The sequence below is a fragment of the Equus przewalskii genome, chromosome 26 (genome assembly GCF_037783145.1).
Source record: "Equus przewalskii isolate Varuska chromosome 26, EquPr2, whole genome shotgun sequence".
In the NCBI taxonomy this organism is placed as follows: Eukaryota; Metazoa; Chordata; class Mammalia; order Perissodactyla; family Equidae; genus Equus; species Equus przewalskii.
Window position 1 is genome coordinate 28,732,958 of NC_091856.1, and position 24,035 is coordinate 28,756,992.

The following is a 24,035-nucleotide window of genomic DNA, read 5'->3' on the forward strand; positions in this document are numbered from 1 at the left end:
GGAGACAACTTCAAGAACCAAGCAATTCTCATTCAGAAATTATTCTTCATTTGGTAATGTCTATAGACTATAATTTTGCCACACATTTAAACTTTCCTGAAGAAATAAGTTACTACTTTTCTATGCAGCTAACATGACAGCGCACATATATTCAAATGTCATTTCTCTCTCTCTTCTGCCTGTAGGCCTCACTCATTACACATTACAAAGACCAATTTTTTTTTTTTAATCGCTAAACACTATGAGAAACGACAACAATGAAATGTTCAAAAACTCGAGAAAGGGGCCTGCCTGGTAGTGCAGCGGTTAAGTTTGCATGTTCTGCTTTGGCAGCTGGGGGTTTGCCAGTTCAGGTCCTGGGTGCAGACATGGCACTGCTTGTCAAGCCATGCTGTGGCAGGCGTCCCACATATAAAGTAAAGGAAGATGGGCACGGATGTTAGCTCAGGGCCACTCTTCCTCAGCAAAAAGAGGAGGACTGTCAGCAGATGTTAGCTCAGGGCTAATCTTCCTCAAAAAACCCCCAAAAAACAAAAAAACAAGAACTACTGGGAGACTACTGTAAACTGAATAATTTTCTTCACTCACTGAGGGCCAGGAGATGTTTGAATTCTGACCAAATACCTCCTGGAGTGGACAATATTTGTTGAAACAGGAAACACACAAAAGAGAGCCCAGAAGAATCATGCCTCTCAGTATTACACCAAAATAAGCCTATATCTGTATGCTAGTGCTATTCTAAACCCACTCCTAAAAAGCTTAAAAACAGGCCATGAAAAGGTCAAAGAGATTCTCAAGTAATTTAACTTCCACCAGAACAGTCTAATATTCTTTAAAGACAACAAAACCCAGAATTCAACATCATAAAATTTACAAAGCCCACAGTCCAATAGAAAATTACTAGACATATAAAGAATTAGGAATATGAGACCTCTAACCTTTAGGAAAAACAATAAAAACAAACCTATAAATGATAGAGAATATATAGTATTAGCAGATAAAGACTTTAGCTATTACATATACATTCAAGAGCACAAAGGAAAACATAAATATAATGAGAAGAGAAATGGAAAATATTAAAAGGACCAAACAGAACTTCTAGAGAAGAGAAAAATGTAATCCCTGAAATGAAAAACTAGATGGATAGGATTAACAGCATATTAGACACTGCAGAAGAAAACATTATGAACTTGAAGACACAGCAATAGAAACTGAAACATGGAGAGAAAAAAAGACTTAAAAAAAAATGAAGAGCACATCAGTGACCTGTAGGGCAATATTAGTTGTCTAACATACATGTAACTGATGTCCCAGAAAGACAGAAAAGGAGGTGGGAAGAAAAAAAGTTTGAAGAAATAATGGCTGAAAAGATTCCAAAATATTTGCAAACTATAACCCATATACCCAAGATGCTCACTGAATCCCGAGTAGGAAAAAAAATAAGAAAGAAAACCCTACCAAGGTATATCAAAATCAAGTTATCGGAAGCCAACATAAAGAGAAAATCTTAAAAACAGCTAGAGGAAAATCAAAAGATACATTACATACCACAATAATTAGCAGAATAAGTACTCAGAAAGTCAGTAAGGATATAAAGAACTTGAACAACATTATAGACCAATGTGATCTAACAGACATTTATAAAACTCTTCATCCTACAGTAGCAGCAGATATATTCATTTCAAATGACCATAGAACATTTACCATGACAGACCACATTCTGGGTGATAAACAACGTCTCAATAAATTTAAAAGAACTCAAAGTATATTATCTGACCACAAAGGAATTAAATTAGAAATCAATAAGGAAAAGATATCTTGAAAAGTCCCAAATATTTAGATACTGTTAAACAACGTATTTTAAATAACTCATAATTCAAAAAAAAAAAAAAATCAGGGGCCACTGTGGTGGCACAAGTGGTTAAGTTCACACACTCCACTTGAGTGGCCTGGGGTTCGTGGGTTCGGATCCCAGGTGTGGACCTACACACCACTCATCAAGCCATGCCACGGCGGTGTCCCACATATGAAATAGAAGAAGACTGGCACAGGTGTTAATCAGTGAAAATCTTCCTCAAGCAAAAAGAGGACGATTGGCAATAGATGTTAGCTCAGGGCCAATCTTCCTTGAAAAAAAAAATAAATCAGAGTGAAATAAAGAGTGTTTCAGATCAACAAGTAATGAGAGCATTAATCACAAGGTTTGCACTGTAAGAAATGAAAAAGGAAATTCTGTACTAAGAAAAATGATACCAGATGGAAAATTAAATCTATAGAAAGAAATAAAGAGTGCCAGCAATGGTAAAAATATAAGATATTCCTCTTCATTTAAAAATTTTTTTAAAAGATAATTGATTATTTAAGGTTAGATAACCACCAAGTATCAAACAGGACAGGGGAGGGAGGGAGGCAAAAGGGGTGATTAGGCACATGTTTATGGTGATAGACGGTAATTAGTCTTTGGGTGGTGAATATGATGTAATCTATACAGAAATCAAAATATAATAATGTACACCCCCTCCAAAAATAAAGTCAAAAATATGACAATAATAGTACAGAGAGTATAGGAGGGAGAAAATCAAAGTACACTGCTGTAAGATAATTATATTAAATGTGAAGTGGTATTAAAAAAGTAAAACAAGAGATATAGCATAAATAAACAGTGTTGTTAAAATTCTAAAACAAAACAAAACCTCAATTAATTTAAATGAAGGTGAAGGCAGGAGAGAAAGGAAAAACGTACAAACCAGAGGCAGGACAAATAGAAAACAAATAACGGCGTATTTAAATCAAACTATTTTAAAAATTACATTTAACATAAATGTAATTTAAAACTAAAAATGTCAAGTAAAAGGTAGAGATGGTCAAACTAGATTTAAAGCAGGACTTTAATGCTGTTGAATAGAAACGACTTTAAATATTAAGACAGACATAGGTTAAAAGTAAGAGGATGAAAAAAGATTTGCCATGAAAACACAAACCAGAAGACAACAGGCATGATTATACCAAGACTGAACAAAGTGGACTGCAGATCAAGGAATACTGTCATCCATAAAGACAGACGTTTCATAATGATGAACGGGCAATTTCAACAAGACATGACAACTCTAAGTATGTATGAACTCAGTAGCAGCTTCAAAATGCACAAAGTAAAAACAGAACTGAAATGAGAAACTAACCAATTCACAATTCTAACTCGAGGTTTGGCTACTCCTCTGTGAGGGATAGAACAAGCAAGAAGAAAGTCAGTAAGAAAATAGAAGACTTGGAGAACACTGTTTACAAACAAACAGTTCAACATCAAATTGAACAAGCTGACATGCATACATCACTCAATCTAATAATAGCAGAATACACATTCTTTTCCAGTGCAGCTAGAACCTTCACCAAGATAATTCATGTGCTGGGTCATAAAACAAGTCTCAACAAATTTAAAAGTACTGAAATCGTACAACTAAAGCAGCGCTTAAAAGCTAAGTACTTGTATTAGAAGAGAAAAAAGGTTTTAGATCTAAGCTTAAAAATACAGAAATTAAAAGAGCAAATTAAAATCAAAGTAATTAAAAAGAAGAAAAACGATAACATGAATGGAAATAAATAGAAAAGAGAGAAACAGTAAAAAATCGATGAAAGCAAAAACTGTTCATGTGGAAAGATCATTAAGATTAATAAACCTTTAGCTAGGCTGAAAAAGAAAAAAAGGAAACATAACCAATATAAGACACGAAATATCACTAGAGAGCCTATAGGAATTAAAAGGACAATGGAATATTGTGAATAATTTTTGGCAATAAATTGGACAAACGACTTGCAAGACACAAATGATCAAAACTAAGAAGAAATAGAAAACGTGAACAGCCTTTGAAACTGAATTCATAATTTAAAACCTTCCAAAAAAAAAAACTCCAGGTCCAGATGGCTTCACTGATGAATTCTGTCAACTGTTTAAGGAAGAAATAATACCAATTCTAAAGACATTCTCTAAGTAACAGAAGACAGTGAAACACATCCCAGCTCAATTTATGAGGTCAGCATTACCCTGCTAACAAAACCATACAAAGACATACAAGAAAAGAAAATTAAATACTATAATCATTCATAAAACCAGATGCAAAAATCCATAGTGAAACATTAGCAAATTGAATACAGTAATGCAAAAGGGTAATACATGACCACAAAATGTGTTTAACCCAGATATACAAGGTTGACTTACAATTAGAAAATCAAGCAATGCTATTCACCATGTTAACAGAATTAATATATATCAGATCAATTCATGCAGAAAAAACGTATTTCACAATCTTCCATACCCATTCCTAATAAAAACTCTCAGCAGATCAGGAACAGAAAACAAAAAGGCAAGCCACAAAATGTGATAAAATGTAGCTAATAAGCACATGAAAAGATGTCCAATATCATTATTCACCAGTGAAATGTAAACTGAAATTACAACGAGATATCACTATAAATCCACCAGAATGGTTAAAATTTAAAAGACTGACAACACCAAACGTTGGCAAGGATGTAGAGAAATGTTCATACGTTCTTGCTGGGAATATAAAATGATACAACAACTTTGAGAAAAAGTCTGGCAGTTTCTTATACAACTAAACACAAACCTACCCTATGACCAAGAAAATTCAAAACATAAACACAAGTCTGTGCAAAGACCTGTACAAGAACATTCATAGCCGCTTTATTTCTAATAGTCAAAAATTTAACACTGCCCAGCTAATCATCAAAAGGAGAAGGCCTAAACAAACTGTTATATTCAGACAATGAAATACTACTCAGGAACAAAAAGGAATGAGCTACTTAGACATGAAACAACACGGATGAATCTCAAGGACAATATGCTCAATTAAAGAAGATTTACACAAAAGAATCCACAGTGTATAATTCAAATTCCTGAATAAGTGAAACTAATGGAGAATGATAATAATAAAAAGAGCATTGTCTGTGGGTTATTAGGTAGTGGACTGACCGAAGAGGGGTGTGGAGAGAATTTTCTGAAATGATGCTTTGCTGTATACTTGCCTGGGGTTTGAGTTACACAGGTGTATGTATTTGCCAAAACTCATCTAATGGTACACATTAGTTTTGTTCATTTCACTGTATGTAAACTTTACATTAAAAAAAGAAGTCAGTAATTGATTGTTTATAAGCATGATGAAGTGTTGAGGGTAAAGTCTACTGATGTCCACAATTTATTTCAAAATGCATCCAAAAATGGGATGAATTGATGAACGGAAAGAAGGATGGATAAACGGACAAAGTGTGAGAAAGCAAACACACCAAAATGTTAACTGCAGAATCTAGATAGTGTGTATATGGGTACTCACTGTATAATTCTTTCACATTTTAAAATTATAATAATAAAAAGAAAAAAAATATTTTATTTTATTTTTTTTTTAAAGATTTTTAAATTTTTTTTCTTTTTCTCCCCAAAGCCCCCCAGTACCTAGTTGTATATTCTTCATTGTGGGTCCTTCTAGTTGTGGCATGTGGGACGCCGCCTCAGCGTGGCTTGATGAGCAGTGCCATGTCCGCGCCCAGGATTCGAACCAACGAAACACTGGGCCGCCTGCAGCGGAGCGCGAGAACTTAACCACTGGGCCACGGGGCCAGCCCCTACCTGAACATTTTTAAAAGTCTTTTGTAGCTCTTAGTTTTAAAATATTTTTTTTCGGGGCTGGCCCCGTGGCCGAATGGTTAAGTTCTCGCACTCCGCTGCAGGCGGCCCAGTGTTTCGTTGGTTCGAATCCTGGGCGCGGACATGGCACTGCTCATCAAGCCATGCTGAGGCGGCGTCCCACATGCCACAACTAGAAGGACCCACAACGAAGAATATACAACTAGGTACTGGGGGGCTTTGGGGAGAAAAAGAAAAAAATAAAATCTTTAAAAAAAAAAAAAGTTGAGGTATATTTGAAAAAGAACCCAATGTTACTTATAGAAGTAAAAAATACAATGGCTAAAATTGTTAAAACCTCAATGAACAGCGTTATGAACACATGAATATTCAGAAAGAAACCAACTACTTAAGAGCAAAACAGACAAAAGACTCAAGCACACTCTTCACAAGGAACACAATAACACATATGAAAAGCTGCTCAACCTCAACAGCAATGCTGGAAATGAAAATTAAACCACAATGGGCTACTACTTTACACCCACCAGATTCACAGGAAACATAAGTATGACTGAAACAAGTGCGACAAGGATTAGAGCCTAGCAACTCTTACACACTGCTGGTGCAAGTAAAAAGTGATATGACCACTTTGCAAAACAGTCTGGCATTATCCAGTAAAGCTGAATATGCCTATATCCTCTGACCTCACAATTCCACCATTAGGTACACTCCCCAGAGAAGACCTTATATACATGTACCAGGAAACTGATAGAAGATTTCACAGAGGCATTGTTTATAATAATAAAAAACTGGAAATAACCTAAACGTCTATTATCAGTAGAATGGATGAGCAATTTGTGATATATAGTCAAACAATGGACTCCTATATAGCAGTGAAAACAAATGAATGAAAGCTACAGTCAGTCAGCATAGCTCAATCTCAGGAATGTAACAGTGAGTGAAAAAAAGCAAGTTGTAGAAGAATGCATACAATATGAATCCATCAATATGTTGTGTAGGAATACAAACACATGTGACAAAACTGTAAAGAAAGCAAATAATAATTATAAAATTCAGGATTTTAGTTTCATTTGAGAGGGAGACAGGATTAGGAAGGATACACAGAGGGGCCTCAAAGATAACTAAAATATTTTACTTCTTAAACTGGGTGGTAGGTACTCAGATTTGCCTTATATTGTTCATCTTCATGCCTTACATTTTAATTTGTGAATATTATTTTGGATCTATTCAAACTTTAATACAGGTAAAATATAATACATGGTTCTTAAATACTTAAAATGGTAAAACTGGTCTTTAATAACATTCTTTGCCTACCCGAAAAATCTTGTGCATCCTCATGGTGGCTGAACAAAAGATAAATCTTGTGAGAAGCAAGCGAAGAAATTCATCTCCAAAAAACTGGAGAAATGCCTGATCTGCAAAGAGGAGAAAAGTGACAGTAAAAGGATGCTTAAATGGAAAATACATTTCAAAGGGAAAGAAAAGTTCAGGAAAACCTTCTCAACGTTCCTGCCTTCAACAAAATACCTTTAAAAATTCAAACAATTTAAACAATTTTAAACCACTTTAAATCATCATAGTACACTCTGTTAAGTGTGCAGTTAGATTAGTAGGGTACCTATTGAACGTGAATGGGTCAGAAGCTGGGCAATATCGCGGTTGATTTTTCGAAGATATTCTTGACACTTTTCCCACAGGCCTCTACGCATGCTTGACAATCCAGAGACAAATAGGAAGGCCATTAGAGGATTGTTCAAAAAGAGAGTGAAGAGGCTACCTCGTTGAGACTGATCTGTAATAACAAACATGTTTTATATAGAGAGAGAGAGACACAACACTTTTGCAAAAGATAAGAGATGCATTTGAGGAACATTTTAATATACTGATAATGTATAAAATTAAGGCTAGATCATTAAATCATAATTCAACAAAGTAAATTCTGCATGGAACTACAAAAACACACCCCAGGTACGTTGCTTTGTGCTGAACCACCTTAAGATAGAGCCTAGTAAACTTAAGAGAAATGGAAAATGAACATATTCCTTTGCCTTTTCCCCTGTAACTTACAAATTTCATCCAAATATGGCAAGTGCTGGATCATGGGCTGTTTGTGATAGGATTCCATGACAATGACTAGAATTGCCAATCTTTCTCATTCTCCTTTGTTAGTTGCTCTTTCTCTGCCTATGCCTTAAATACCAATATGTTCTTTCTTTTCTTTGGCCCTACACACTGCCGATCGCACCTACTCCCATAATTTTGGTTATCCTTTATGTGCCCACTGATTCCCAGTTCCCCTTCTGCAGCCTAGATTGAGCACCTCAGGTTGACAACTGTGCTGTCCTATGGCAGCTGCTGGACACTTAAAATGTGACTGGTCCAAATTGAGACAAACTGTGAAGTGTAAAAAAATATGGGATTTCAAAGCCTTAGTACAAAAAGATATATTGTTAACATTAATTTCACCTATTTCTACTTTTTTCTAGTGTGGCTACCAGAAAACTTAAAATTGGGGCTGGCCCAGTGGTGCAGCAGTTAAGTTCCCATGTTCCGCTTCTCGGTGGCCCAGGGTTCGCCGGTTCAGATCCCGGGTGCAGACATGGCACCACTTGGCAAAAGCCATGCTGTGGTAGGCGTCCCATGTATAAAGTAGAGGCAAGTGGGCATGGATGTTAGCTCAGGACCAGCCTTTCTCAGCAAAAAAAGAGGAGGATTGGCAGTAGTTAGCTCAGGGCTAATCTTTCTCAAAAAAAAAAAAAACAAAAAACAACACCCACCAAACTTAAAATTACATATGTGACTCCCATTACATTTCTATCGGACAGAGTTGCTCTAGACTACCATATTCAACCTACCTCTCAAAGGTAACCTCAACCTGAACATGTCCAAAATTGAAAGCAAATTCTTTCCCCTTTTGTTCTCTCACAAGTCTGCCTCTTATCCAGTACCATTGTTTCTACCAGCACCTCAGCTAGAAACCTGGAGTCCATACCTGCCTCCTTCCTCTCCCTTATTCCCTCACATCCAGTCCACCACCAGATTCTGTTGGTTCTCTTGACTGAGCATCTTTTGAAGCTAACTAACTAGTCCTGGTTCTGGCCCCCACCACCTCCCTATTTCCATCAAGGCTCTCTCCAATTCATTCCTCACAAGGTTAACTGAATCCTCCTTCATGCAACTCCTCTGTTTAAAATCTTTTGATGGCACTCCATTGTCCTCCATTTAAATCTCTTAACAAATCTTAGAAGGTTTTTCGTAATTCAGTCACACAATCCCAGACTCTACCCTTTAACTAGCAGGAACTGCTTTAATTTTTCTAAATGTTCCACAAACTCTCTCATCTCAGAGCTCCTATCTCAGGGCTCACACACTCTCTCTCTGCTAGAACACTCTTGTTCAACCATTTCCCATCCCCATCTAATTCTGTGTATCCTCCAACTCCACTTTAGACATCATTTCATCCACTTTCTTCACCCTCAACGGCTGGTTAAGAGTTCGTCTTACATCTTCCATGTGCTTCCTGCTATGAAACACTAATAGCACCTACAGTAGTTAGTTGCCTGTTAGGCTGTCTCTATCTTCTACCGGACATTTGGCTCTGTGAGAAATATAACTGCATTTGTGTGGTCAGTGTTATCTCCAGTGCCTAGCATAGTACTTGACAAATAAATGTTGAATAAATGTTTGTTGAGTGAATGAAGTAATTCTTGGTTAAAGAGAGAACTGTAGACTTTAGATACCAGAGGTACAGGAACAAATTTAACATTCCAAATACTACTTAGGTATCTGCTAGTTTTGTGCCCAAACAGGGCAAATGTAAGCTTTATAGCACAAAAGATAAGATATTGAACTGAAAAATGTTAAGGAAAAATTACAATTAACTGAGTTAATAATGATGTTAGCACATAGTAAATATTTACAATATACCTAGAATTATTTAATGAGGTAGGTACTATTATTATCTTCATTTGATAGGAAAGCAACTGAGGCACAGAGTGGCTAAGTAACTTCCCAAAGTCATACAACTAGTAAGTGGCTGAGTTGGGATTCAAATTCAATCAGTTTGCCTCCAGAGTCTGTGTTTTTACTCTCTACTCACTAAAGCCTTTAACGGGTCTATTAATCAATTAGACCATGCAATTTTAAATAAAGCTGCATCTTGAAGGGACAAACGGATAGCAAAAAAGTACTCTCAGGTAATTGGAAGGGGTTACATTTCTCTAGAAATAATAAGAAACAGGTTAACAAAGTCCTCAAAGCAGGAGAATTTTACCGTTGTTTGAAGGTAAGTTCTATCCCTTAGTAATTTGACTGTTGGATACATGAACTTAATATTTCTACATGTTTTTCCCTGTTAGATAGCAGAACTTACCTTAAAACAACGGTGAAAAGCCTCCAGCTTCTGTCAGGCATTCGAATGCTGACCATCACTTCCTGTGTCAAACTATGTCAGCAGACAGGACTTCTGGCTGGGGAGTAGCAGTAAAATGCCATCTCCCATAGAGACACCGCACTATTCACAGTCAGGGAGATAGTGAAACAGTGACAAGGACTGCCAAAACAGCGTCAAGGTTTGTTTAGTATTTCACCTAACTTAATGACTGCGGGTTAGAATCAGGTCTTATGTGTTGCTTATTAAGGACAAATTACTCAAGACAAAAAGTCTTTCATTTCTCAGCCATCTGAGAAATGGCCCAAACACTGACCTGTCTCTCTGGCCCACTGAGAAGAGTTTCTTTTATTTAAAAAATATAAGCTAACAATGTGCATAAAAGAAACCCTTTAAGTTGTGCCAGGTTATCTAACTCTTAGATATAGGCTGAAACATTTTCTAGACCAGAAATCTTACACTCTTAAAAGATGCCTAAAATATGTAGCCAGAGATATAGGAAATCACGCTACACAGATGATGATGAGCACACCAAAACAAACATCTGCAAAACACGTTCACAAATCGTGAGTTCCCCAACAGCAAGGGACCAAAACCGCCCCTTTCTCAGGGATGATTTATTACTTCTTTTAGAATTATCTCAAGGCCCAATGGTAGCATATTAAACAAGTCTGGATGTTGGCAAGACTTATGGGTTTATTTCAGATTGACAGCTGCCACATTAAACACTATAAATCCACATGTGATCATTATGAGTTGGGGAGACAAAGATCAATATTATTCAAAATGTAGACAGTGTTTATTTACAACCTACAGATGTAACAGGTAATAACAGAACATACCTTGTAAAGCTTTTGGATATGCTGTAGGAGAAAGCAAGCAGACTAGTGGCTGTCCAAATAAGTTTGTGAAATTCTGTAATATATAAGAATTTAAAACTTTCATTAAAGATTTGACCAAAGATAGTTACTCACTAATTTCCCAAAGCACATCATTAGTGTATAAAATGGGCCCTTATACTCACAAACGGATGCAGAAACATCTGCAACAGCTGAAGAGACTGCCATTCATATCTAACTACCATGTGTAAGAGGCTTTCTTAAAATAGTGAAGTTTGCCAAGTGAATTATTGCTTTTTTAAATAAAGGCATATACACGGTTGCAGTGTCACAGGGAGAGGTCACCTGGCTGTCTACCAAGAGGCCACCCCATTGGGCAACATAGACTAGTATTTACAAGGGTGAATTTTCCAAGATCTAGGATCTGGCTCTCAGTCTCATAGGCTCTGGAACCTGACTTACTTGTATGTGAAGATTGGATTAATCTCTCATTGTGGATCATATTAACTGCTCACATGCAGTGACATATAAATCTAGAATGCCAATGCCTTCATTTACAGTGAGAATTAAACTGACAGTCAAACCAGAATACCCTTTGCATGATAAGGATATCCTTTCCCCAAATGCAGATCTACATAGGAAGCAAGAATCACAAACTGGTAAGACAACAAGAAAGATAAAACTCCTGGGAGTAAACTTAATAAGAAGTGAAAAAAAAGCAAAAATAACTTAAAAACACTTCTGAATGATAAAAATGAAGACTTGAGCAAACGGAAAAATATACTATGTTCTTAGGAGCCCATTTGAAAGATATCGTTACATCCGTTTATTAAAATGTAAAGCAACCTCAATAAAAATGGCCACAGGCTCTTCCCTGCAACTGAAAAAAATAATTCTAAAGTTCATATGGAAAAAGTAGATTGGCCAGGAAAACCCTGAAAAAGAAGAGCAAAGAAGGGGAACTAGACTCATCAGATATTAAGACAGACTTTACAGCCTCAGTGATTAAAAATGTGTGGCACTGAGGAGGCGGAAGATCAATGGAAGAGAATGAAGAGTCTAGAATTAGACCCCGAAGCAGATAGGACTTGAGTATATATGCAAAGATGACAGTTCAAATTGGTGGGAAAAACTGGATAGCAATCTAGAAAAAAAAGTTGGATCCATACCTCATACCATTCACTAGGATAAATACCCAATATATAAAAGATTTGTGTAAAAAAATTAAACAATAAAAGTGCCGAAAGAAAATAAAGGTTATTTTTGTAACCAAGGAGATCTTCCTAACTATTATGATTAGGATTAATAAACCCAGTTACAAAAATCAAAGGCTTAGGCATAGTAAATAAAATATAGCACAAACTAAATCAAAAGCTAAATGATGAACTGGGGAAAATATTTGCAGCTCATATTACAAAGGATTAATATCCTTAGTATAGAAAGAGATTCTCCAAATTAATAAGAAAAAGACCAGTCACCTAACAGAGAAATGAGTGAAAGATAACAGGGGAATTCACAGAAAAGGGAACATAATTGGCTCAAATACATGAAAAGATGCTCAACTTTACTGATAATAAGAGAAATAAAATCAAAGCTACACCAAAATACCATGTTTAAACCTATCAGTTCAGCAAAATTTCCAAAAGTTTGAGTATATACACCATTGGCAAAAACATGGGGAAACAAACACTCATATCTAGAGAGTAGGAGTAAACGCTCGTACAAACTCTTTAGAAGACATTTTGGCATTATCTATTAAATCTCAATGCATATTCCATTAACAACAGCAATTCCACAACTAGGAATTTGCCCCACAGATATACCCTCAAACCTGTTAAATAACATAAGTCCAAAGTTATTCCTTTTGCATTATTAGTAACAGTAAAGGACTGGAAACAACCAATGATCAGCAATAAGGGATTGGCAGAATAAATTATGGCACAGGCATACAATGGAATACTATGCAGCTATTAAAAAAAAGAATGAGGAAGTTATTTACGAATGGATATGGAAAGACCACCAACATTTCTTATTAAGCGAAAAAAAAGTAAGATACAGAACAGTGTGCGTAGCATGCTACTACTATTTATATAGTTAAGAAGACTAGAGACTATATATTTGTTTTGGCTCATATATGCATTTTTAAATAATCTATAGAAGGATAAACAAGGAACAGACAACAGTGATTACGTATACGGACAGAGAGTACCTGAGCGAATTGGGACTGGAAGGATGAAGAGATTTCACAATATGCATTTTTGATTTTTAAATATAATATCAATACAAAAAATTAAACAAATAATTAAGATAAATTAGAAATTTCTTGTAATCAAAACAAAGGGAGTAAGTTGAATGATACTAAAGAGCATGCTTCAGATAAGGCAGCTGGAGGTGTTCTCCCATCCCGCAGAGATGCCTTCTGGATCCCTGCCGTGACGCTCAGCTCTTGGAGAGTGCTATAATGGACATCACTGTTATTTATGTCCCAAGGTCTCCTCCTTCTTTGCTTCCCTTGCTGACCAACCTCTCTTTCTCTCTCTTTTTTAATACTATTTAGAAAGAGTTAGTATAACAGGTCCACTATTCTTTGAAAGGCTTGCTTACAAGGCTGGCCCTTAGCTGGCTTCTGAGAATTGATTTGGGGAGGGTTCCCACCATTAGCAGAACTGGTAAGAGTGGCTCATGTTGCCTAGACTGTGCAAACAAGATGGTTTATGCTAAACACCTGCTTTCCTTCCAGGAGAACGGCATTTTGGTATGCGCCAGGCAGAGGATGTAGGCGTGATCAGTCCCCAGTAAAAACCCTGGGCACTGAGTCCCTAGTGAGCTTCCCTGGCAGACATTTCATTCGTGTCTCACTTGTTACTGGGGGAATTAAGTTCATCCTGTGCAGGTTCACTGGGAGAGACTCTTGAAAGTCTGCACCCGCTCTCCTCTGGACTTCACCCCATGTGCCTTTTTCCTTTGCTGATTTTGCTCTGTATCCTTTTACTGTAATAATTCTTAGTAGTGAATATGCCTGTATGCTGAGAATTATGAGCCTTCCTAGTTAATCACTGAACTTGGGGGTGATCTTGGGGACCTCTGCTTCCCTTCTATCAGATTATATTTAAATTTTAGGCCTGAGAAATAGTTTCTTTTAGGATGCTTCACATGTCTCTGTTGTGACCCATTCAGTAATTAATTTTATAGTTTAACTCCCATAGGATAATCTTATTTTCTTTATTTGCCAAGTTTTTGGAAATGTCTCATAATTGCCCCCATATGTAGATTATGATTCAATGCTATTATGTTTAGGAAAAATGAAGGCAAATGTATGTAAATGGAACATAAAGCGAAGATATTTTAACTTGTTATACCTCATATATAAGATTGTTACAGATTTTTATATATTCACCCCATATCTAACTACTTTGCTGAATTTGTATTCATATTATTAGTTTTTCTGTGATTACTTTTGATTTTCTAAATATAAAATCATATCATCTACAATATTTTTATCTCTCTCTTTCCAATATTTACACCACTTCCTAGTCTGGACAACCCTTTTTTATTGTTGCATTTGGAGAATGTTACAAAATTCTGGTCAAGACTAAAACAAGAATAATCACAATGACAACAGCAGGCAGCCTCTTTTTCTTGGTTATTTTAATTAAGAATACTTTTATTGTGGGGCTGGCCCCGTGGCCAAGTGGTTAAGTTCGCACGCTCCGCTGCAGGCGGCCCAGTGTTTCGTTGGTTCGAATCCTGGGCGCGGACATGCACTGCTCATCAAACCACGCTGAGGCAGCGTCCCACATGCCACAACTAAAAAGGACCCACAACAAAGAATATACAACTAGGTACTGGGGGGCTTTGGGGAGAAAAAGGAAAAAAATAAAATCTTTAAAAAACAAACAAACAAACAAAAAAAGTACTTTTAGTGTTTCTCTAAGTACAAAGTTGGCTACTTAACACAGAAGCTCTTTATCACAGGCTGAGCTTTTTTTCTGTTAAGAATTAGTAATGAATTTTATTAGATTTTACAAAATGACCATCAAGATAAGCATGTGATTTTCTTATTTATCCTATTGACATAGTATACAATATTGATTGATTTTCAATATTGATTGATTTAACCTTCATGCATGATTCAGGGAAACTCTTTTGGTAGATTATTCTACCAATAGGTCTATTTTACTAGTATTTTATTTAAATTTTTCTAATCTACAATTATAAACTAATCTGGAGTAAAGTTTTCTTTGGTGTGCTATTTTTGTCTTGAAATAGTGTCACTATCATAATAACTCCTATCATTTACTGAGCGCTAACTACTTTCTAGGGACTATCCTGGCTTCTTAGATCCTAACCTGTAATCTTAACAATCCTATGGGCTCAGTATTGCCAACTTACTTTACGGAAAAGGAAAAAAGAGGCTCAGAAAAGACCAGACATGCTCAAGGTCATACAAGTGTCTTGTGGCCTAATTGCTATAGAATGAACTGGATAGTTCTGATCTTTTTCATTGCTCTGGAATTGTGTACTTGACTCTAAAAGTTTCCAAGTATTTACTGGGAAACCCAGAAAGGCTGGAGCCATTCTTGTGGGGAAGAGGAGATTACTTTGATCATTTTCTTCTATTTCATATCGTATGATTGGGCTCTTCAGATCTCCTTCTTATGGCCATTAGATTTTTTTCTCCCACGAAATTATCTATGTAACTGAGACTTTCAAACATCTTACCACTCTAAAGCAGTACATAATGTCCTTTTCTTCAATAAATACTCATTGAACCTAGAGACTAGACGTTGTTCCAGGTACCAGGGATACAGCAGTAAACAAAACAGATAAAAGAAAAAACTCTGTCTTCCTGGAGCTGACATTTAGATGGGGACAGAAGTGACAGGTAGAGACCCACAGTGAACAAAGTAAGGAAGTAATATAATACCATAAAAAGTGACAAATGCTGCATATGGAAACACAGAATAAAGTATGGTTAGCAGCACAGACTTTACAATGAGATTGTGTTTAATTCCCAACTCAGCCACCTACCAGGTGTGTGTGTGACCCTGGACAAATTACTTAAATTTTTTGTGCCTTGGTTTTCTTATCAGTAAAATGGGGATAATAAAAGTAACATATTGAGTTGTGAGAGGATTAAATATGTGATTAAGTACTTGCAAAGTACTTAGAACAGCACATGGAACTATACAGAAGCTAACTATAGACTATTAAGAAAAATAAAGTAATAAAGGTAGATAAAGAGTGCTGGAGAGGCATCTAGTTTTAAATAGGGCAATGAGGGAAGAGCCTACCAAGAGGCTTCAGTTGATCAAACACCTGAAGAACAATGTGGGTATCTTTGGAAGAGGATTCAAGGCAGGGAGAACAGAATACAAATATGCTAAGCAGAAGACTACCAGGTACATCTGAGGAACAGCAAGATCAATGTGGCTGAATAGAACTGACTGACAGAGAGACTGGCAAGAGAGAAGATTAGCGATGCATTTGAGGGGAGGGAGGAGGTGTATGAGGGCAGATAAAGCCTTTACTCAGAGTGAGATAAGGAAACTGTGGAGATTTTGAGTAGAGAAGTGACATGATCTGACTTACAGGCACACTCTGTGGGGAGTGAGAGCAGGAGGAAGACTAGTTAGGAAGGTACCGCAACCATTCAGGTGAGAGACGAGGCGGCATGGACCAGGGTGATGGCAGTGGAGGTGGTAAGATTCTGGATCTATTAGTTATAACCAAGAGGATTTCCGGAAATGGATGTGAGGTGTGAGGGAAAGAGGAGTCAAGTATGAAACCAAGGATCTCTTCTGGGGCAACTACGAAAGGATAATGGCCATTAACTGAAACGGGGAAAGCCGGAGGTGGAAGAAGTCTAGGAATTCTGTCTTGGGCATGCTAACTTTGCAATCTCTATTAGAATTACCAATTACAGATGTGGAATAGGCAGATTATATTTGAGTGTGGAGTAGCAGAGAGAGGTCTGGGATTGAGACATAAATTTGGAAATTGTCAACACAGAGATAGTAATTAAACTTTCATGATAGTCATGAAACTACAGTAGGGCACAAAGGGATTCAGTTGTAGCTGGAAAAGAAAAGGAAGGGTTGAGCCCAGGGCACTCCAGCCATAGGAGGTCAGAGAGATGAGGAAAAACCAACACACAGGACTGAGAACATAAACTGACTCCTGACTTCTTTTGCCCTGAGGAAATGGAGCAACATGAATTTAGGTTTTAAAGACCTTATCCAGGAGAAGGGGACAGAAATCAGAGTTCAGTGTCTGCCTAAGATAAGGGTCTAAGGAAAACTGCCCCTGGTAAATTGGAATCCCACAGGGCTACCAGTAGAGTGTAAGGATGAACCAAACCCAACTTCACAGCTTCCTCCCCTCCACGCCCATTCCCTCAGGGGCCGCAAGGGACATTTGCTTGATGCTGAGCAGAGACAGCGAAACAAAACCAGCAAACAGTTCCTGAGGGTTGTAACTATAAGCCACCCCTTGTGCATGTTTGTACCCCAAATTCATACCACCTACATAATCCCTAAAACATGGTCCTGAAATGGCGGTGCCCCCAGGTGTCCAGCAGAAGCAAATGCAGAGCCTCTGTGGATGAAAGCACCTTCATTCTAGGGCTTAGTGAATCTCTTACAAACAACTTCAAGGATAACGAGGAGAAACTAGTCAAAGATAATCAAACATACAAGGATACAAAAATAGCAAAGGGTATCTTTAAGCAGTAAAACCAGGTTTCCAGCCTAAGAATTATCAGACAGATAAAAAATAATAAGTATGCTTATTAAGTTTAAAGAAATAAAGAACAAACTTGAAAATAGAAAATAGGACAATGGATTATTTTAAAAAGAACCACACAGAACTTCTAGAAGTGAAAAATGCCACAGCCAACATAAAACTCAATAAATGAATTTAATAGCAAGTTAGTCACAGCTAAAGAAAAAACTTGTGACCTGAAAGATAGAGCAGAAGAAATTATCCAAATCTCAAAAAGAGAAAAAACAGAAGAGAGGTCAGAGATGTTAAGTATATACATAACCAGACTTCCAGAAGGAGCTGAGAGGGAGGCTGGGGTGCAGCCAACGGCTGAAGAGATAGTGGCTGAGAATTTTCCAGCAATAATGAAAAATTCCAACCTAATCCCAACAGGTTAAATGTAAGGAAACAAAACCTAGAGGTATGAGAGTATAATTGCAGAACGCCAAAAACAAAAAGACGGTCTTTCAAAGTAGCAAGAAAGAAATGGAATGAGTGAGGCTAACTGGCAGAAGAGCTCTTACGTAACCTTGTCATGAAGGTGAATGCCTTAACAGACCGCAGCAATGTGCAGCCTAAAGTCAAATACTTCAGGACGAGGCTGTTTAGATAAATACAACTCTTTTGAGAAATGCGTAAGTCATGTTCACTGGCAGGGATCCAGCTCTGTCATAGATATTTAAATACTCAAAGTATTTTCTTCTTCCAAAGAAAAGAAAGCACGATGAAGTATCGCAGAACGACTAGGGGATTTTTCTTACTCCCACTAGTACGACATCACTACAGACAAAGCCACTTCAACCTGCTTATTCCCTGATGGAAATCTGAAAGCCAAATGTGGACCACACTCGTGACACAGATCTTGGCATTTCAATCACTCTCCTCTGGAATGAGGCTTAGACTAGCACGCAAAGCTCCTCTTTTCCTAGTGCGGAAAAACCTTGGGCTTTGGAATGAGAAAGACTGCTGGAACCAATTAGGCAAGATACTCGACCTCCATAGGCAGTTTCCTCAACTATAAAATAAGGATAATAGTGCCTATCTTCATTTAACCATTCCACATATTTTATTAAGAATCTTTTAAGTGTGAGGCACTTGGGACATAACGATACATGTATATACAAATAAAAACACACACAGACTTTAGAGAAAACAGTATAATACTGAGAGTCAGACCATTACATCCCAGGGAGAATGGCTGAGTCAGCTCTGGTGACTATGACCAGACCACGATACCAACATCAGAGATTACTGAACAAAATGGCCCAGCAAGACTGTCACGCTGAGCAGCTCAGTGTGACAAGCCCTATCCACAACCTCGGAGATTCTGATCATTTTGCTAGCTTCCACTCTTAAATCTGAGCAGATGAGCAAAAATTATGATACTCTGAGGAAAGTCTCTAATAAGAAACATACAGGCAAAAATAGAAAAAATCAACATGGAGGAAACAGGTACCATTCAGGGAGAATTTTAAAAATGATCACTCATATTCTCAAAGGTAAGAGAAGATATTTCACCTAGGATAAAAACCAAGTTACACAGCAATGTACACCTGAAATTTATATAATGTTATAAACCAATGTTACTGCAATAAAAAAACCAAGATAACTACATATGTATATGTATGTAAGTTTTATACACACATGTACATCTACATCTTTATGAAAGAAACATCTAGAGAACAAATAAAAAATCTCAATAAAAGGGTTAGAAGACAAATGTAAGGGAATTTCCTAAATAACAAAAAGACCAGAAGGTGAAAAGTAAAGGGCAAGAAAACCAGAGGACTAGACCAGGAGGTCCGCTGGATAAACGGCAAAAATTCTCAAAAGACAGAACAGAGAAGACGGAGGAGGAAATCAACGGAACAGCTCAGGAAAACGGGCAGAGTCTCCAGACTGAAAGGACTCGCCAAGCACACACCAAGCACCATGGTTAAGAGCAGACCCAGACCAGGGCACACTGTTAAGTAGCTGAAAAACACTGGGGACACAGAGAGGATTCTATAACCTTCCAAAGACTGAAAACAGGTCACATAAAAGAATCCAGAATTAGAATGCTTTGTACCTCTGAAGAAATACTGGAAGCTAGAAAGCAATGCAAAACAGTGCCTTCCAAATTCTGAAGGGAAATAATTTCTAATCTATACCAAAACCATCATTAAAGTGTGGGGGTAAATTAAAGACATCTGCAGACGTGCAAGACCTCAAATATTTAACTTCACATTCACCCTTTCCCAGGAAGCTACTACAGCAGATACTACACCAAAATGAGAGAATAAACCAAAATAAGAGAATAAATGAAGAGTGTCCAAGAGGAAGACACAGGATTCAGGGAACGGGCTCCAACACAAAAGAGAAGTGAAGAATTCCCAAGACAATAATGAAAGAGATTCTGGCATGAGAGGTGTGTAGCATGTGGAGAGGGCACCAGTGCAGTGGCTCTGGGAGATAACTCATTAAGCAGATAAAATTAAGAGACTGACGCACCTGAACAACCTGAAAGAAGATTTAGACAGTTACTGAGGAGACTGGGGTTGAACCAGTAATAAGCTCAGAAGAAAACAAGGGAACAAAGATAGACAATCACCTGCTCCAGGAAAAGGAGAAAGTTGCATAGAACTAGGAGAAAAAGGTTACTATGTGGCTTAGCTGTTAAAAGCATTTTATAGTCCTAATAATAGCACTAAATATTCAGTGAATCAAAATTATGATCTAAGTCTATTGTGTGGATAAAAGGATGTAAAAGATATAATTCTGAGTTGGGGATAGGAAGAGGGAAGAGAGCTGAATTTCTCTTCCATAATGAAAAATCAATACATAATGGCTAAAACTGAAGCATCAAGAAATATCAATACCAGTATGTTGTTTAGAAAAATGGTGGTTAAATACCAAAAAAATCAGCTAAAAAATATGTAAATGGTGGCCTCTGGGAAGAGGCAAACAGGAGTCAGGCAAGAGAGCAGGAGCCTGCTGTTTTAGTAACACTGGGTGGAACCTGTTGACCGAGCGGCTCTCACCCTGACAGCACACTGTAATTATACTGCTAACCTGACACTCATTCCAGGTCAAGCGCGTCAGAATCGCCAGAGTTGGGGCCCAGGTACAAGCGGTTTTGAAAAGGTCTCTGAATGTTTCTGATGCAGAGAAAGAGCTGAGAACTACAGTTTTAAACTATATGCATGGTTACTTGCATCTAAATGAAGCAACATTTAGAAAACACATATATGTTCATAAAACATACACATGAAACAAAGTAGGTGCTCAAGAAATAATACATCAGATGCCCAGTTCTCCTTTTTCATTAGAAACTTGCAAAATGGTAATTTAAGACTTTTTACACATGCTTTGTGGGAAAAGAAAATATCACACACCTTCATATGTTAACACAGAGAACTGCATATTTGATTTAGAGGCATTAAATAGTACTAATTTTTACAAAGACCAAACTAGTCTGTGCCATACTCTGATTTGCCCATTGCATACAGGCTCCCCATTTCATTTCTGAAGATCAGTATGTTCTGGATAATTTAATTTTTTAGGGGGATGATACTGCATGTGCCATCAAAAGCAAACAAACAAAAAAACCCTTCTATTCCACTGTTATCCTGGGTGTCAGAATATTGAAATCTAGAATTAAATTCTGATACGTAACTAAGTAAATACATTTCCAATTATGCATATGGCGTTTTTTAAAATCAGCATCCAACACTCATTCTAAATAGCACTCTGGAAATAGCAGGCACATACAATGAACGGTATTCTTGAGATTATAAAAGCTAGTATCAAATAATGTCCAATTAAATTGAGAGAAATTAACAGATGGCTAAAATATTCTAAATGCATGCTAGATTCTATTAAGCAATACACTTGACCTGGCGTGTCAACAAATTCTGCCACAAACTGTAGCAAGTGATTCAGCTCCATGGACAACGACAGAATGCTTCTTTCGGATTCTGTGAAGATACAAAATGCCTGGACTCTTCTGGTTTTACAAGTTTAACTGAGGTAGCCAATAAACCTTTTCCGTCAGCAGCCTCCCGCCCCCTCAAAAAGATTAAAATCACACACATAATTTAAGAAAGTACGCAGCTAGTTTTCCTAAAAACAAAAGTTGTAATCTTAAACTTGACAAAATGGGTAGCAGGAAATAAGCTGAAAAATTTAGGGTGGGTTAAATGCTCTTGGAATTCAGACTTTAACAAGTGAAACCAAACATGAAAATTAGATGGGAAACATATGCTTGGGGTCAGCTCTCTTGGCTACCAGATATTTCCATTACTCTCTTGAAATAAACCTACTAATGTTTGCTTCTCCATCTAATTATGTGAACACTCACAACAGAAACAGTTTTAAGTGGCAGATCTCAGCATGTTTCTGAACACATTGTTCACTAATGAAATCTCCCAACCACATACAAAGGACTTCAAAGATTCTGTTTTCATTTTCCTGTAAGTTCCTATAGTTTGAATTGTGATTTCCAACTTCAAAGTGTTTCACTGCTGGCATTCTTTGTACAATCATTGAAAACCACCGCTTCAATAGCAAACTATAAAACAAAGGCTTTTCAAGTTAGATCCCTGTTACTTATTTCAGCATTCAGGGCCCATCTTTTTTTACTTATTGTCACAGATTAAAAAAAAAATTAAGTGCATCTAAAACAATTTATGCCGATATTCAATGACCGTAACTGTATAACATGGGATGGAAATTTAACTTAAACTATAGCAGCTCAGTGTGTAGAAGGGGGAAGAGTCTGAAAACTGGAAAATAAAATTCGCCCATATACGTCTACCTCTATAAAAGAAAATGATTCTGGGTTAGATAACAAAAATAAACCTCCCACCAGAGATCTTGGAAATCTTGAATTTTTTTTTCCTGCAGGAGGATTTATTATTTTCCACTGAGTGTCCATTCATGCGTTTTCTTCTTGTTTCTAGTCATAGCACCAGATCCTGACTAGCATGCACAACCTCAAAAGAAAAGAAAGACTAAATACAAACTGTAAAATTAAATAAAATAAAGCAAAATAAAAGGCACATGTTAAGATTGGTTACCTCAGGGTGGTGCCATAATGTGTAACGTGCAACAGCGCTCACGGAACTCACCTTATACGCAACGCTATTGGAGGAGTCCACAATGATGAACAGGGGCTTCCTTGTGAAAGGGTAGAGGTCTCCAGGGTGAAGGCTGGGAAAGCAACAACAGCGACAATGAATAATCGTATAACTATACCCGCGAAGCCTCAGAAATCTTATTCTTCAGTGTGATCTGCTCACATCTCCCTCCCATCATAGCACTGAGAGAAAAACAAAGATTAATTAAGCAAAACACAAAAAAATGACTGCATTTACTGGAATAGACAACTTAGCAGTTTTATTTGGGAAAAATATTCAGAGATTATTATTATTCAAGAATAGTCAAGCTAAAAAGAAGTCTACATATTTATAGATGAAGTAAATATACCAATGGAAATCTCAGAAGGCAGCTTTTAGGTACTTTAATATTTAAAAGCTCCTTCTAAGAACGTTTTGAAAATACGATGTAATAACACAACCAGATTTGTATTTGAATGAGTCTTTCAAAATCTATCTCTATTTTAAAGATTTTTAATATTTCAAGCTACATCTTAATATTGCAGACAATAAGCAGGGGCTCCCTTTTTACTGGTCTTTATGTCTCCTCTGGACATCTGCATCAGAATCATCAGGGTACTTGTTAAACATGGATTCTCTGGCGCACAGAAGATCTACTGAACTGAAGTCCAGCAACACGCGTTGGAGAGCCACTGCTTAAGAACGTCACAGTTTCGGTGTGCGTGCTCCTTCCCATGGCTTAGTGGACAATGTGTGTGTGTATAAATATTAATGGAAATGTCAATATAAATATATAAAATCATGTGTCAAAAGGCAATGTCATCAAACCTTGAAATATATTTCAAATACAAACTTTCTTAATACAAATCATTTACAACTAAGGTCAACGACAGCACCAACATATGGCTTGGGGGACCGTTAACTATTATACATATAATTTGAAACATCTCCCTCTCTGCCCTTCCTTCCCCATTTCCTTTAAGATGAACAGTTGATTTTTATGTAAGGGGCTATTAGAAATGCAGTTTCAAACAATCCAGTTTCCTTTATAACCAGACTGCTATGTTTCAGCTAGAGAAATTCTAGAGCCAATAATGGCCCAAGCAGTGAATTATACTTGTGAGTTATACTTAGAAAAAGAGCAAACTGTCCTGGATGAAATCTACTTGAAATCATATAACCAACTTCATTTATACTTTGTCAAACTGACAGAACCTTATATTGAAAAGTTTGTACTGATGTTAACATGTATCATGCCCTGACATATTGTTTATCTATGTATATATTTACAGTCT

At 37.0% G+C, this 24,035-nt stretch overlaps 1 protein-coding gene across 4 annotated transcripts in view; it reads right to left on the reverse strand.

The window, feature by feature from the left end:
* Positions 1–24,035, reverse strand: part of SCAI (suppressor of cancer cell invasion) — a 143,459-nt gene that overhangs the window by 10,058 nt on the left and 109,366 nt on the right. For 3 of the 4 annotated variants that reach the window (XM_070596467.1, XM_070596466.1, XM_070596468.1), the window contains 4 exons: positions 22,753–22,834; positions 10,886–10,958; positions 7,272–7,445; positions 6,968–7,068 (listed from right to left, as the gene is read on the reverse strand). In XM_070596467.1, coding sequence (XP_070452568.1) covers positions 6,968–7,068; positions 7,272–7,445; positions 10,886–10,958; positions 22,753–22,834 — 430 coding nt within the window. Of the gene's footprint in view, positions 1–6,967; positions 7,069–7,271; positions 7,446–10,025; positions 10,167–10,885; positions 10,959–22,752; positions 22,835–24,035 lie in introns of all 4 variants that reach the window. The other variant, XR_011533584.1, reaches the window with a different exon arrangement.